This window comes from Protomyctophum bolini (assembly GCF_963924005.1).
Source record: "Protomyctophum bolini genome assembly, chromosome: 16".
Classification (NCBI taxonomy): domain Eukaryota; kingdom Metazoa; phylum Chordata; class Actinopteri; order Myctophiformes; family Myctophidae; genus Protomyctophum; species Protomyctophum bolini.
Genome location: NC_137877.1, coordinates 37,393,143 through 37,409,794, shown reverse-complemented (window position 1 = coordinate 37,409,794; position 16,652 = coordinate 37,393,143). Strand labels below are relative to the sequence as shown.

The 16,652-nt window shown below is 43.1% G+C and overlaps 2 protein-coding genes across 2 annotated transcripts; one reads left to right on the top strand and one right to left on the bottom strand.

The window, feature by feature from the left end:
• Positions 1-2,528: 2,528 nt before the first annotated feature.
• eaf2 (ELL associated factor 2) lies at positions 2,529-8,418 on the bottom strand. Its single transcript, XM_080785423.1, has 6 exons — positions 8,267-8,418; positions 7,746-7,840; positions 7,276-7,412; positions 6,285-6,499; positions 5,149-5,526; positions 2,529-2,808 (listed from the first exon to the last, which is right to left on the bottom strand). Exons 1-6 carry the CDS (start codon positions 8,370-8,372, stop codon positions 2,759-2,761), a joined length of 981 nt encoding a protein of 326 aa, XP_080641549.1. The 5' UTR covers positions 8,373-8,418; the 3' UTR covers positions 2,529-2,758.
• A 5,890-nt stretch (positions 8,419-14,308) lies between these two features.
• On the top strand, positions 14,309-14,923 carry LOC308330598 (protein DPCD-like; the record flags this gene model as incomplete). Its single annotated transcript, XM_080785536.1, has 1 exon — positions 14,309-14,923. One exon carries the CDS (start codon positions 14,309-14,311, stop codon positions 14,921-14,923), a length of 615 nt encoding a protein of 204 aa, XP_080641662.1.
• Between the last annotated feature and the right edge of the window lie 1,729 nt (positions 14,924-16,652).

The following is a 16,652-nucleotide window of genomic DNA, read 5'->3' as shown; positions in this document are numbered from 1 at the left end:
TGACTGAATCCATTATTATCCTCCTCTTGGCAAAACATATACTATATATATATTTACTTTCCCATTTAGCATTTGCAGATCTCTGAGAACAGTTTTATGTCACTTTTCAAATTGCCTGAGACACTCAAAAGAAATGTTGAAACTTAAAAGCGCTTCCATATATAGTTCTGCCTGCTCAGTAAAGACAGCACAGCATTGAGATTTGTGTGGGTTTCGTTGAATCGTTTGTCAAGAGAGGCCACTGATATTATACAACTGGCCAAGGCAAGTAAAAAGTCCAAGTTATTCTTTGCTGCACGACGGTGTCCCGAAAGTTGCCGAAACGGTTGGGAAATGACAGTTACCATGTGGAGGTCCTTCTACTGTAACTGTAACTGTACTGTACTGGCACACCCAAAATCATCATTTATACCGTTAATATGTGCGTGTGTGTTAGGTTGCACACAGGTGGTGAAAAACAACCATGCTATTTTCGTCCTCATACGCACCCACCAGGCAGGCACCCAGCCAGCCAGCCACACACACATAGCTCCGTAAGGGAGGGGTTGCACCACTCAAAAAATAAACGTCATTTACATTGGAACATTTGATATGACACATGATTTTGGGGCGAGTGTATGACACAGTCATGCAACAAAGCATACATCGGGCTCGACAAAGGCACATGAATGTGCTGTATTAAGACTCACAGTGGTGTGTGCAGTATCAAGGCTCCAGGTTTGGGTACGTGTACAGTAGCCTATATTAGCCTACATAGTACCTTTATAGCTCTCTCCATTGCTTCGCTTGCCGCCGACTAAAAGCATATAAAATATATTAAGCATTTTTAATCTGTTGGTCTGAGTGTTGTGTAAAATATAAATAAGTTAGATTCAAGTATTGCAGGCTTTTAAAGCTACAAAGCCAAATCAGTTTTTCCTTCCCCCGAAACCCATTGCACCGAGCATATAGTCTCGTATCCCCCCCCCCCCCCCTCCCCAAAAAAAACCCACAAAGATTGACCCAATCCTAGTGCACAATTCTCTCACTAAGACCTACCTATACGATATCTTCAGATCAAAACATTACATCCAAGTACCTTATTTATTCTAGAACATTTTTAAGAGACACAAACTCAAGCGTCTACTTTCTATTTTTTTTCCCCCCCCGCACGGTAATCTAAAGTCAAAAGGATCCGATAATGATAACTAACATAATACTGACACCGTTTAGGCCCGACGTCGAAATAAGAAAAACGTTCGCTCTGAAAGAATATATATATTCAAAGATTTGTGCCGCATTTTTAAGATTAAAAAAAAGTAGCAGACCTACAAGCTCGTAGCGCGCCACTCGGTGGCGTGCTATGAGCTTGTAGATCTGCTATTTTTCAATAGCTAAAGTACAACATAATGCTTAGTTTTAAAACACCATAAGGTGCTCCCGTCCAGAATTGAGCAGTCCACCGCCGCGATAACCATCAAGAGTGGAAGGCTTGCTACCCATTTAGGCCTGACGACGTCGAAAATGTCTTCTAAATAAAACTGTCACTGCTGTAATCGGGGAAAACCCGGAGGAGGATTTTAACCGTCCTCTTATGGAACTCGGTCGTCCCCAGACATACCTGGCAGTCTTCCACTTCCAGTTGACCCCACGACCCCAGGCAGTCACGGATTCTTTCCACCAGTCAATCCATCCGTTAAGCTGTGTGCCTGTAAGGGTCGCTGTGTCAACAAGAAGTGTCATTGCCGTAAAGAGAAGATGTCATGCGGAGATAACTGCCAGTGTGCTCACAATCGCTGCCGTAATCGGGAAAACCCGGAGGAGGCTGATGAAGAGGAGAGGCGACTCGAGTTATACAGCAACAATAGACTGCAACACCACCCCGTCCAACAGTGGCCTTATTTGTTTAGTAAGAAAGGCCACGATATTAGTCCGTTTCTATGTCAGTGGTGCTCAATAATTCATGTCAAGGACCCCAAAGAATTATACGTAATTGGCCGCCGACCTCCATTTGAAAATATGTTGTTCCAGGGACCCCCCCCAGAAGCAAAGATTTGAGTTAAAATGTTCACTCTGAAAGAATATATTCCAATATTTGTGCCACATTTATAAAACTTTTAAAAAATAGCAGAACTACAAGCTCGTAGCGCGGCACTCGTAGATTTGCTATTTTTCAATATCTAAATTATAACATAATGCTAACACCAAAAGGGGTTCCCCCTCCCAGAACAAATCTTTGCTTCTGGGGATAATTAACATGAAAAAGGTTGAGCACCACTGACATAGAAACATAGGTTTTTCAGAAAACAGTTAGGATTTAGAAACCTTTTTATTTTTATTTTTTTTAGAATCGGCCTCAGGTCTAAATGGGTTAAGTGGTTAAACATTCTGGCTGCCTATGTTGTTCTGCTATGGTCTACTATGGTGACTGGTCACATCACCCCCTGTGCAAACCAATAGTTAAGTTAAACTGTCGTTCCTCGGAATCCTCGCACAAACGCATAATGCAATCATGAAAAAGAAAAAGAAAAAAAGATCCGATATGAGATTCGTCCAGGTATAAGCAAATGTCTTTGCTAACTGGAGGTTAGAGGGGGGGGAGATATGATGCAGGACATTGCAGATGCATGGTATTAGCAAGCAGCCAAATATAAGAGGAAGCGAGACAATGTATATGGATCTGCAAGCCCGGGTTCATTTCCCACCTAATTATTACCCCCCCCCCCCAAAGAAAAAAAAAGAAATCGGATGTCCATGGCAGACAGAAACCTGTGTGTTCTCAGTCATCGTCACTTTCACTGCCAGAATCGCTTAGTTGGAGGTCGGTCTCTGGAAGAGAGAAAGGGTGGAGAAATAAGCAGTCAGTCAGCCATTTACGGGAATGATTACATACAAAATCATTCACTTATAGGTCAGGAAAAGAAAGAGAGACAAACTGCACAGGTGGAATAAGTAATAATCTTCAACAATAAAAAATAAAAGAAAATCAGCTCTATAAATAAGTAGAAACTAGATAAAGTGCCCCTCGGGGGCACAGGTCTCCACTCTACACCAGGGCAGGTCAGGTTGTGGCCTCCTGGTGGCGCTGTAATAGGCCATATGGTAATATGGCAAATATCCCCCTGAGCTAGCGGCACGTGTGCCCTTATTAGCTCAGCGGCAAAGATTTCAGCGTTTTATGCAGAGTTACATTTTTGGGCAGGACATGAACTGCTATGCGACGCCCAGTCTGTGCCCATTTTGCCGAGATAATCAAAATGCTAGTTTTAGAGTTAAGTTAAGAAAGTTTTGAAAATATATACAGCCATTATGTGCGTATACGTGTATGGTTTGTATACATCATTTATTTTTATCTCCTTGTTCTTCGTTTGTTTTGTATTTTATGGAAATATAATATACTATTGAGAATTATTGATTCGTCACCTCATAGCAGTCAGTGTTATCTTGCATGGCTGTGTTGAACATACAAAGTTACACGACTGAGCCACCCAGGTGATGGCAATAATACTAGTGAGCAGAAAGAATCAATAATAAGCAGACTTGGTAACCTGACTGTAGAAAGTAACAGTAAAGTAAAGAACCTGGGGGTTATTATTGATTCACACATTAATCATGTTACCAAGATTGCCTTTTTTCACCTTAGAAATATTGCACGAATCAGAGCCCATTTGTCCTTGGACGATGCAAAAACGCTAATCCACGCCTTTGTTTTTTCTCGGCTTGACTACTGCAATGCACTTTTTTCAGGACTGCCTAAGAAAACAGATTACAACTTGTCCAAAATTCAGCAGCCAGAGTTTTAACTAGAACTAAGATGAGAGAACATACTCCAGTTTTGGCATCACTGCACTGGCTTCCGGTTGTTTTTAGGATTGATTTTAAAATTATTTTACTTGTCTATAAAGCTCTCAATGGTCTCGCACCTTCCTACCTACATGACTGCCTGCCTAAATATGTCCCAAACCGCCCCCTAAGGTCTTCCACTGCTGGCCTGCTCGCTTTGCCAAAAAAAAAGGCAACTAAAAAATACGGGGAAGCAGCTTTTTGCTTCTACGGGCCGTCGGCATGGAACAAGCTCCCACTGTACCTTCGTCAGGCAGCCTCTGTAGACATTTTTAAAGCTCAGCTCAAGACCCACTTCTACAACATTGCTTTTAATTGATCTTTTATTTTTTATTTTTGTTCACTGTATTGCATTACTGCTTGTTTTTAATGTTGTTGCCTTGCTTTTCTTTTATCCTCCATTTATCTGTAAAGCACTTTGAGCTGCATTTCATGTCATGAAAGGTGCTATACAAATAAAGTTTTATTATTATTATTATTATTAGTAATCACCATAGTCTTCCGTGCATTACATGAAAACTCGTTTTCGTATTTCTAGTTTACTGAAATAATGTCATGCACGTTTTGTCCAGTGCATAGCATACTGCAGGCCTGGTTGACTAGATTTAGAAGACATTTTGAAGCTTTTTCTACTTAAAACGATAAATTATTTATATGGAGAAATCCTGTCATTCAACATGCATCTTTTGCCTCTCAATGGGTGAGAACGAAGGACAACGTGCCTATTGGGACAAGGATGGAAGGAGGGAGGGAGGAGGGACTTAGCGAAGAGGCTAATCGATCAGAGCATCTTTAGTCGCAAAGCACCTACTGCCCAGTGTTGTTTTCGTAGACTACAACTATGACGAAAAATGTCTGTCGACTACCTTTTTTCACAGACGAAAACTAAATGAAAACTAAGCTATGGTGTCTAAAACTATGACTAAATATACTGTCGATTTTGTCAACAATTAAAAACTAGACTAAAATATCAGAAAGGGACTAGTGGACAAGAGATCCAGTACAAGTCATTTTACAATTAGCTGCATGCTGAAAATAGCCGATCTACAAGCTCACAACGTGTCGCAGCGCGACGACTCGCTGCTTGTAAATCGGCTATTTTCAGCAAGTGTAAAAAAAAAAAACAGTCATTACGACGGCATCAAGGCCCGACAAAATACACTCAATCAACTGTAGATTTAGTCGACTGAAACTAGACCCAACACTAAAACATTCCAGGTGACTAAAATATGACTAAAACCCAAGTAAAACCTATTCAAGAGAGACTGGCTAAAACCAAAAATAAGCTGCCAAAAACACCACCGCTACTGGCTATAGGATACCCACTGAGTGTGTTCATCAGGTGTCCTCCTCCTCCTCCTCCTCCTCCTCCTCCTCCTCCGCTCTCCTCCGGACGGTTGGTGGAAGAGGAGGTGGAGGTGGTGAAGGAGGAGGAGGAGGTGTTGAAAGAGGAGGGGTTGTTGTTGTTGCCGGCTGGGGGGGCAGCGGGGGTGCTGCTGCCCATGGGAGCAGGCGTGTGGTACATCTGGTCGTTGGCGGCGGGTGGTGGCGGCGCCGCCGACGACGGGAGCGAGGAGCGCCGCTGTTCGTCGTCCGAGTCGCTGTCGTCACTGCTGGAGGAGGAGGAGGAGGACGAGTTGTTGGAGCCCGACGAGCTGTCGCCGCTGCTCATCTGGTCCATGACCTGCGCCTCGGCCATTAGCTCTGTGGCGGGGAGAGAGAGAGAGACAGACACACGTACAGACGTAAGACACGCATGACAAATGTATTTTTCGTTTAACCTCATTATTTTCTGACCTGAGAGCAGATTCTAAAAATGTCTTCTACATCCTGACCGTTTTCATTCTGACCCGAGATCAGATTCTAAAAAAATGACTTCTATGTCAGTCGCTCTTCGATGTCATTTTTTTAAAATGGGTTCCCGCCAAGAATGGGTTAATGCAGACAATTTACGGCCGTCTTCCTGGTCATGAAAATCCACTTTAAAGGCGGTTTAATCGCTCGTTGTAGAAATTGTATGAATTCCATGGCGGCGGTCACACAATAACAGACCGGGCAGCGCACGTACGGCTTCTTTCTCCGGCAGATTCGACCGTCAATTTCCCATAATCCTTTGCAGGCCGGAGCGACGGACCTTTTTTGCGGCGACGTCATCAAAACGCGTCTCATCATATCCCATTCTGTCGCGGTGGGTGTCGCCCGCATGACTTCAAACCGATTAAAAAACGTGGATCAAACAATGAAAACATAACTCGGGCAAGTCGCGAGAATCGCAGGGAAAGTGTTCTACAATTAATTAACTCGTGAATAGTAGTCAAAGTGTTGACTAAACCACGAAACTTTGCTTAAATAAAGTTGTCCGTATTGTGCAAGTGTAGACGGTGTGCACCTGTGAAGGTCAATTTTATGTGAAGTTTTCAGTTTATTCTATACTGTAAGTAGGAGATTTTCTTTTTTTTTACCTCTTTCAATGTCGTCCATTGGGGATGTGGGGGACATCTTCTCCTTGGGTGGAGACTGGGAGCTCTTGGGGCCGGTGGGAGTCTTGTTGTTGCTGCTGCTGCTGCTGCTGCTGCTGCATGCACCAGTAGGTAAAGTGCTGCTGCTCTTTACCTGCTGACTCAGACCTCTCGTCTGCTGCTCAAACCGAGACTGGACCTTACTGCTTCCTTCAGCCCTGCATGGCACAAAAACACACACACGCACACACACGCAATTACAATCTTAAAATAACCAAGAGGGACAAAGTATGCAGTATGCAATTATGTATGTGCATGTCGTGTGTGCAAGTACTGTTTTCGGCTGCGTACGTCGGTGGCGTCACTCGGCTAAACAGGGATTGTGTATTTTTGATGACGTAACTGTGGTACGTTTCATTGGCTGGGTATGTATGTATGCATACATATATAAATATATATATATATATATATATATATATATATATATATATATATATATATATATGAAGTTGACACGAGTTGCGTGCTCTGCTCACGCACAAGTAGGCCAACTTGTGTGCAAAGCGCAAGTTCTGCCAACTTGCGCTCGACAGTACATTTCTAGTTTATTCAGCATCTGAGCCACGGACCACCATTTGATGACCTTTAGCCTCTCAGACCCAAAACTACAAAATATTTTGTTATCGTTGGATAAGATTTTGTCACAATTCCATGCTGTATTGATGTTGGAACCATTAGGAGAGATCACAGGCAAACGTTGATCAAAATAACAATAATTTTACATAAAACAACAATAATTTTACATTCTCCAATAGTGTAGACTTAAGTAATGCAGATATTTAATAATAATTTAACTCTTGAGATGGATGGATGGACCCGGAAGGGTCCATTTGGTTTAATTTTACACTCTCAAGAACACTGGTTGAAAACCACTGTCTTAGAAATAGTCAAGTAATTGACAATTAACATTCACCTTTCCCGCTAAGCCATTTACCTGGTCTTTTTGACAGCTATATTGCTGTTGAGTTTTTCAAGGCGGTACTCTCCAGTATCATGGTTCACAATGAGGATGCATTCCTTCATGTAAGGCCTCTTGGATCCCTTGAAGACGGTTACTGGGGCAGTTGAACCCTGACGGAAAGCACAAGCAGCAAGTGGAAAAGCGTTTAAAAAAAAAACCACACACACCCATATGAAGTGAGCGCTCTTATCATCATACATCATCATCTCATTCCGGCCAATCACAATTTGCGTCCTCACTTTTGTCTGCGTTTACGTAATGTTTGCGTTTACTCAAACGCTCAAAAATGGCCATTCGTTATCAATGGCATTCAATGTTTGTGTTTACAGTACACACCCTCAAAGCTGGACATAGGAGGGGCTAGCGCCCCTCAAGAAAAAGTGATTACGATGATTATTAATAAGAATTATTATTTTCAGGAGCCTCTAACTTGTGTTACCAACCTCTAAATTAGGCAGTGTTATGGTGACTTGCTCTCCTTTGCCTACTTCAAGGTCTCCTTCACGTGCTGTGTCAATAGAGGCTGGTTTGAAGTCATCTGTGTAAAGATAAAAGGGAGAGAGGCATTTAAATTAAAGGAGGCAAAACCTGAAACAAATGTCAGCCTGGCCTTCAGCATGGGAAAGCCACTTATATTACACCCTTTAACCAGCAGATGGCAACCACGTCACACATACTAGGCACTAGCCAGTCATCACCATTGCATCGCTAATGTTTTATCTGACAGATGGGGCATCGACTGTTAAGATGAATTATGACAGACTAAATAAACCACAATTGTTCAATGTACGAACGTTGGTAGTTAGTTAAGAGTCAGTTTCATTCGTTCTAGACATTGCCAACAGCAGACTAGTTCCAAAAGAGCCAACAGAGCAACAGCAGCATGGCTAACAAGAAAGCTAACGTTAGCTAGCCCAATAGCCCAGCTGGTACCGTATAATAATGTATTTAAAATGCCACTTACATCGCACCGTGTGGTATGCACTTTTGGGATGTTTCTCGAATGTTTCCCCTAGTTTCAAGACATGTTCCTGGTTGTCAAAGTTCGAATATGCGGCCGTGCCATTCATTCTGAGCGATCAGTGTACTGTAAACTTTAAAGCTATTCTTTTTCTATCCTAGTATACCATCTATGGAAGAACTGTTAGCCACCTCACTAATACCACCACTAAGCCCCGCCTCTTCTCGGTTATGATCCGTCATGATTGGTCACTGTTCGGATTCGCGTGTCTGATTAGGTTCACGGCTCGTCAATCAACATTCGGCAGGAAGTTCAGTTTTATAGTTGGTTTATTGATTTATTTTTGATTCAATGCTTTATTGACAGTTTGCATGGTCAAGCACAGAGAGGTACAATACACGGTCTAGCTGCTAAAGAGGAAATACTAAAGAAAGTATTTCGGTTGGTTTCCATCCTAGATATATATGTGTATAATATATATATAAAATAATAAATAATTATATTATATTATATTATTATTATGATGTTGCACTGTTGCAGGTTAATTCAAGAATAGAAGAACACAATAACTTCCAGGACTTACTGTCTCTAACAACATGAAGCGTGCTGCGTGACAATCCACAAGATGTGAGACAATATATAACAAGATAGAAAAATACAGGATAAGATCAAATACATTTGGAAAAAAAATATAGGTTAATTGATTTTAGGCCTATACACTAATAGCTTTTCCAACAGTTAAGAAATGCCAGGAAAGTGCACGGCTGCTATCAATTCAAGTGCTGGTGTGACAGTTTGTCATTTATTAGACTGGGATCATTTCACTTTTGAAAATTGCAGATCTGGACTAGAGTGGAAGTGGAATATGGGAAATAATGTGTGTGTGATACAGTGTGAATCACCGTCACGGATACAGACACTATAGTAGACCGGATCTGAACACAACAAACCATGGTCTCCCCAGGTAGGCCTACTGTTGACAGCCTGGTGACAAAAGGTTATCTGGAGGATGTGTATATGCAGTGGCTCAGCGTCTCAGCCTGATGGCCTCAAAAGTCTAATATCTCCCCCGGTCCATAGGGACATATCCCTTTGGTCTAGTGGTTAAGATGTTGGACTTTCAGGCGGGAGACCCGAGTTCGAACCCCGGGCTTTACATTGGTGCTGTGACGTGGATCAGGCCTCCCCATGGGAGGAGGTCAAAAGGGGGGTGAGTGTAGCAGTCGCTCAGCGCCTCTGCCTGATGGCCTCAAAAGTCTAATATCTCCCCCGGTCCATAGGGATATATCCCTTTGGTCTAGTGGTTAAGATATTGGACTTTCACGAGGGAGGCCCGAGTTTGAATCCCGGGCGTTACAGATGCTTCGAATCCAACCCATCCGGTCTGGCAGAGCATCAACCACTCCATTGCAGAGCTATGTGTGTCCCTGGCTGGCTGGCTGTGTCCGAGCACGAAAATAGCGTTTGGTTGGTTTTCACCACCAAGTGTCACCGTTGTGCAGCCTAACACACATTAACTGTATATATGATTTCGGGTGGTACAGTACAGTAGAGGGACCCCCTGGACACGTTCCTGTGGGTCTGGATGTTCCGGGGACCCGCGAGGACACCAACAGGGTAACTCTGTCCCTGTGTTTACTTCTCGCTGTGGCAGTGACTGTCAGCAAGGGATGTTTTGCGGGAGGAGTGGGACTGAGGCACTACAGGGAGACCCTCACTGGCAGGTGAGACAGTAATGTTGCTAGCTGAGAAAACAGTAGTCTAGCAAACAACCAAAACATGACTAAATTGAAGAAAAGAGGGGTTGAATAATAGGCTACACAAAAAAATACCATAAGGTGGATTCAACTGGACACCGACCGGTTTTCGACTTGCATGGGTCTTCCTCAGGGCTTGGCTAAAAATAATAGTCAACTAGGTTCAGTCCTCGACTCCTTATACACAATAGTGGCCAGACGGCCCAATTACATCAGCATATAATAGCAAAATATATACCGAGTGGGCATTGCCATCTCCGCCTGGCTAGAAGATCCTTTTCACCATTGTGTTCATCACTCAAAAACTTGATTTTCGGTCATTTGGCATTTTCTTCAAAACACACATTTGGCCAGTACTGCAGATTTCGGTGAAAGCCTCACACACATTTGCTACACATGCTTTTGGAGGTGCTCGGACAGCACCCTTCCTGTCCACCATCGCAGAGACTAAGGCCCTTTTTGAAACTAGCTCGTCGCCAGTCGCCCTACACACTTCCACTGGGTTTGAGCATAAATATATTTATAATAGAGACGGCACTGGAAGTCACTAATGTTGCTCTGGAGAGGGATGTCCGGAGCTCTCGGGCGGAGCTGTTGCCCCCGCGACCTGACTACTGATAAGCGGTTGAAGATGGATGGATGGACGGCACCGGAATGCAAGTGGATGGGAGGATAATTATGGTGCCGTCTCTGTTATTTACATATCTATGCTCCAACCGAGTGGCAGTGTGTAGGGCGAGTGGCGAGGAGCTAGTTTCAAAAAGGGGGTAGTGGTGCACGGTGCATCTGGCTTGGCCTAGTGTCCATATAAGCCCAAGTGGCATGTTCGTGGGAAGGGGGGGGGGGGCAATCTTTGTTGCAGCGCTAGCAACTTCTTGTAAGCGTGGGTGAGTATGGTCTTCTTTTCTACATGTAAGTGAGGAGCCTTTCAATCAAATATTCATTCTTTCATCTGCACCCGTCAATTCTCCTCTTTGATGGAGGGTCAGTACATTTATTTCTTAGTAAGAACACCTGCCTGTATCATCATCTTGCTTTCTCTCTCCTGCATATATGAGTAACAGGCTATGAGCAGTGCCGCCGCCGCAGCCGAGACGGTGACGGCGAACACAACGCCAAAGCCAAATATAACACCGGCGGCAAACACCGCGTTGACACAGAACATTGTTATAATCTCATCTCTATGATTGGAGCGCTATCAGTAATGACTGAACACGTGTTAATGTGTTGTTGCGGGGATGACATTATTATTTATGGCCTCTGAACTCTCCCAAGCTGGTGCTTCACAGCTGCACACTGATTGGACAAAGTATTTCGATGTCATGAATGGTTGCCATGGTAGCATATACTGTATGAAACACTTTAGTAAGAACCTGGTTAAACGGGGAAACGGCCCGCTGCGCAGGAGTGTCTGGCAATGATCGTCTGCCCTTTACTATCCAGGTATGGGTATGGTGTGACTATACTACAATGTGGATATCTTGCAACCTCTGCTCCAAAGGGTTCTCCTGGAGCCAGTGATATCTATTTTATATTTTATTTTATATTTTTCACATTTTTATGAATTCATGTTCTCAGATCTGTTATACACCAGAGACCACGTACCACATGTCTTGCCAAAAATATGGAGCCATGTGGAATTTAACATCTGAACATCGATACATGTCATCATGTTGATGATGTCAGAGATTCTCTGCAATCTTATTGTCTGAAAAGCCCTTGTGAGCCGGGTTTGGTACTTTACTGTTTTTTATTCAGTCTATGTACTCAACATTACTTTTCTATACCGTCCAATGTGGTTGATTTGACAGACTGGACGCCTGACATTTCACTTCAAGGATATTGTTTCCCATCACATTGACTTTCTTTTAAGACTATTGTGTTTCTCAAAAACAAGAAATGTGGAACTTCTTGATAATACATGATAATTGCGTGTAAAAAAAATAATTTTTGCAGTGAATCTCTATAGCTATACACCAGCATTTAGAAAAGGTCACTATTTCCATTTGGCACAGATGGGCAGGGAGAGAAGTGCTTTGGTGGTGAGACTACAATTGGGCACTCAAAAAGTCAAATCCAGTATTTGTAATGAGCTGTTGGAAAATGATAAAGGATGATGGGAGAGGTCAGGGAACTGAAAAGACAAGATGGGAGAATTATAGCCTCTTGGAATGTCAAGTGGCAGGCCGGAACAATACTGCATGGCCAGACGAACAGATACTTCCTAACAGAGTAGAACAATTAAGATCCAAACTAGAAAAAGTGACCTTGAAGCTGCAGGTCTCCACCAGGTTTACAGTGGGGTGTATGCACAATATGTGTTTGCAGTGCGTGCGTGTGCTCACGCATGCAAGCATGTTTGCGTGCCTTCTATAAGGGGTAAGCCATATCAAGCTAGAACCAGCCCAGGTGAGTCTCTGACAAGGCGTGTCTTGTCTACCATCATAATGGTAAATGGTGCATTTATATAGAGCCTTTATCCAAGGCGCTTTACATAGATTGTGCATTATACATTCACCCATTCACACACACATTCATACACCGATGGCGGCAGAAACCATGCAATGCACCAACCAGCACATCAGGAGCAATTAGGGGTTCAGTGTCTTGCTCAAGGACACTAAGTTCCGACACTTTCGAACTGGCAACCTTGCGGTTACCATCCATGCAGCCCCTCTAGCCCTGAGCCACCGCCGCCCCCCCATCATCATCATCATTCACTAAAAGGAAGGTAGGAAGGTATCAAGCATGAATAATGCCTATACGCTTACTTTATATTTATCATGCAGATTGATGTCTCAATTAAACTAAAAACATACTATGCTTACTCAGCGTACAAAGACATGAGTGAGTTATTTGTTAATGATAAAGGACCATCCATCAAAGGAGAAGATAAAACATCGGCACACTGTTAAGCTCCAAAAAAACAACTTACTTTTATTACTGGCGCAACGTTTGGACCCTTTTATAGGTCTTCATCAGGCAGTTATTATTATAATGACAAACTAACAATTACCATATTTTCCCGAATATAAGACGACTGATTATAAGACGACCCCCATTTTCAAGTCTCTAGTCAAGTCTATAGTCCCCAATTATAATACGACCCAGTTTCTTTTAGGATATTTCCATTGGAAAAAAAACGTAGTCTTATATTCAAGCCAATAGAGTATAATACAAACATCATTGGTTAATGATAAAAGGGAATAGGTACCACAGTACCCTATTCCAATCACAGGGACAACTAGAAAAAGTGCCATTCTGGCCACAGGTCTCCACCAGGAGGATAGGAGTACTGTGTGTGATGTTTGGCAAAATGTTTAGGAGTAATATAATCGTGTTTTGTGTGTGTGTGTGTGTGTGTGTGTGTGTGTGTGTGTGTGTGTGTGTGTGTGTGTGTGTGTGTGTGTGTGTGTGTGTGTGTGTGTGTCTCTCTCTCCCCATGCCTTCGGCCTGGTGGAGACAATTAAAATAGCTGTTTCTCACCCCCTCTGAGGAGTGGAGACCGAGTGCAGATGTTTTATCCTCTTCTTGATTCTCGCCTTGATGTCTAGCACACCTGGCCTAAATACAGGCATTAGATGTGCACACACATCTTCTCTGTGAAGTAGACCAAGCATTCATCTTCGAGCTACTTATCCAGAATTGGGTCACGGAGGTAACAGTTCCACTTCCAGCGAAAAGAGAATCCTGTCGAAGTTTAAAAAATGTCTTCTAAATTCTGACAGTTTTCTGAAATACCTCATGTTTCTATGTCAGTGGTGCTCAATATTTCATGTCAAGGACCCCGAAAATTATATGTAACTGGCCACCGACCCGCCCCATCTGAAAATATGTTGTTCCAGGAACCCCTCAGAAGCAAAGATTTATTTGAGTTAAAAACGTTCGCTCTGAAAGAATATATACGGTATTCAAAGATTTGTGCCGCATTTTCACGATTTTTCAAAAATAGCAGATCTACAAGCTCATAGTGCGGCACCGAGTGCCGCGCTATGAGCTTGTAGATCTGCTATTTTTCTATAGCTAAAGTATAACATAATGCACTAAAAGGGGTTCTCGTCCAGAATGGGTTTAACTGGAGGTCCAGTTCATCTGGGGGAACTTCTCCCCATGCCTTCGGGCCTGCTGAAGATAAAGACGAGTAGGCCGGCCTACGTTTGCTATAGCAACCCTGACGTCGTCAAAAAGGTCCAATCAGCACGCGGCAGATGTGTGACGCATCAGTTTGGGGGGGGATATAAATTAACACGTTTTCGGGAATCGTCGAGTCACACCAACAACAACAACAATGTCTAATCAATCTTGGCCCGAACTTCTTAAATCGTCAAAGAAAACGTCTTTGGTGAAGGACGGGCTGAGGAAGGTCCACTATCACTTCACGGACGGGAGGGAAATGGCGGAGGAGTACGATCTACAGACGAACCAGCTCGTCCTGAGGAAGTGGAAGCACAAAACCTCCCTGGGAGCTCAGGGCCCGTGGCAGACCGAGGTCGGAGAGCCTCACGTTCCCACGGCCGTGGCCATTTTGGAATCCGAGGGGATCCAGGAGAACCGCGTCAATCCCACGTGCTCTCGCAAAGACACAAAGACCAGTTTCCAGTGGAGGATCCGGAACCTTCCCTATCGGAAAGAGGTCTTCAGTGTCTCGGTGGAGCCCGCCGAACGGCGCTGCGTCATAAGGACCTCAAACAACAAGTACTATAAGACGTTCGACATCCCCGACCTCGACCGGTGTCGGCTGCCACTGGAGCATTCCGCCCTCAGCTTCGCTCACGCCAACAACACGTTAATCGTCGTTTACAAGAAGCCCAAGGAGATACTGACCCTCGAGCACGAACTGATGAAGATGCTGAAGATGCTGAAAGGTGCCGGTGATGGCGATGGCGACTGCAAAACTCAGTGATGAAAGTCCACAAGTTGTTCTTTTCTGCCCTACAAAATACAAAAGACTGGAACGGAATGACCTAAATGGCTTTAGAGCCTGAAGTTATGTTCCACTCTCTCTCTCTCTCTGTGTGTGTGTGTGTGTGTGTGTGTGTGCGTCACTTTTTGTATGGCCTCCAATTCCTCAATGGCACTACATCAACCCACTTGATGTTTAGCTCTTGGACCGTAGGTTGTACAAATAACATTTCTTTGTTTATTCTCAAAATAACACAAATTGCTGCACATGTTCTCTGCGGGGTCATGTGATAAACATGTATTATGTAGGGTTTTCATATTTTTCATACTGACTGAGTGTAACTGGCTTCCAAAGTTTATGGAAGGGGGCAGTTTTACATAATCATTTGAATTGAAGGGACAGTACGCATTGCAAGGCTAAAAGCAATTTCATTTGGTTGTGGCAATTCAGTGCCACAAATGCAAGAAATGTCACTTTTTTGGGGCAGGAACAAGTCAATCTACATCAATCAGCTGATCAGACAGTGTATCAAATAAATACAAACTAAAGGATGTTACTCTATGCGACCTCTGCTGTGGTCTAGTCCCATAGACTAACATGAAGAGGTCTATGGGACTAGACCTCTGCTGTTATAGTCTATGGGACTAGACCCATACATGTTAGTCTATGGGACTAGACCTCTGCTGTTATAGTATATGGGACTAGACCTATGCTGTTATAGTCTATGGGACTAGACCCATACATGTTAGTCTACGGGACTAGACCTCTGCAATCTGTTCTGCAAAGCATTCGGTACTGTACCGCATGTATCAGTGTTCCAACATTGTGACCTCGCAATCTATATGACTTCAATAATTTACAAGTTTTAACTGTCAAGCGTGAACTCCGTGAACTGAGTTGAACGTATAGTTCTGAGCAGAGGTCAAGAGGTGATGTGTATTAGTGACAGTGGGCTGGATGCGATCACAATGTGGAGGAGGTTCTGAGCTCCTTGAGCCTCGTGGCAGTGAAAATAATCCCTCTTCCCTTTGCTTAAACTAAGCTAATGAATCCGGAGCCGTATGCCGCGCGGCATTCAAACACTAAAGGATCAGCAACCAGATTGTCAAGATTTTGCAAGGCAAGAACATAATAATACAGTTCCCACAACAGGTTGTCACGTGTGTGTGCGCGCGTGTATGTGTGTGTGTGTGTGTGTGTGTGTGTGTGTGTGTGTGTGTGTGTGTTTGAACTTGTCACATTTTTATTGGTTTTAATTCTTATTTTACTTGTTTCTAATGAAGTTGCCCTTTTTTATATTCCCTCCCCTGGCCCCCACACATTTAAAGTGTCTTTGAGTAGTCCCAGATATTATTATTATTACTATCATTATTATTATTATTATTACTATTATTGTTATTATTATTATTAAGGCATGTAAGTCAAGTGATTGTATTGTACATAATATAGGTCTGCTCTTGACATTTATGAAGTAAAGAGGTAATAATCATCTTTAGAGACTTAAGGATTCAGTCATGATGAAATAGAATGTGGTAAGAGCTTAAAGGAAGATGAGCGGTACACCGCGCAAAATACCCAGTTCTCTATAGTAGCTTCTAAGAATCTGAATAAACTTCATTGGTTTCTAGATGTTTCTGAATACTCCATTTTCGTCACCGCTAAACCCCTTATCCTTAAACGTCTCTGGCTTTTTTCTTTTCTTTTTTTTTTTTACTATTTTTGTAAAACA

Excerpts from the sequence above, each read along its gene's own strand:
- eaf2 (XM_080785423.1), bottom strand. The coding sequence starts at position 8,372 with ATGAATGGCACGGCCGCATATTCGAACTTTGACAACCAGGAACATGTC. Across the intron at positions 6,500-7,275 it reads ATAGCTGTCAAAAAGACCAG|GGCTGAAGGAAGCAGTAAGG; the intron begins GTAAATGGCTTA and ends TGTGCCATGCAG. Across the intron at positions 5,527-6,284 it reads AATGGACGACATTGAAAGAG|AGCTAATGGCCGAGGCGCAG; the intron begins GTAAAAAAAAAG and ends TCCCCGCCACAG.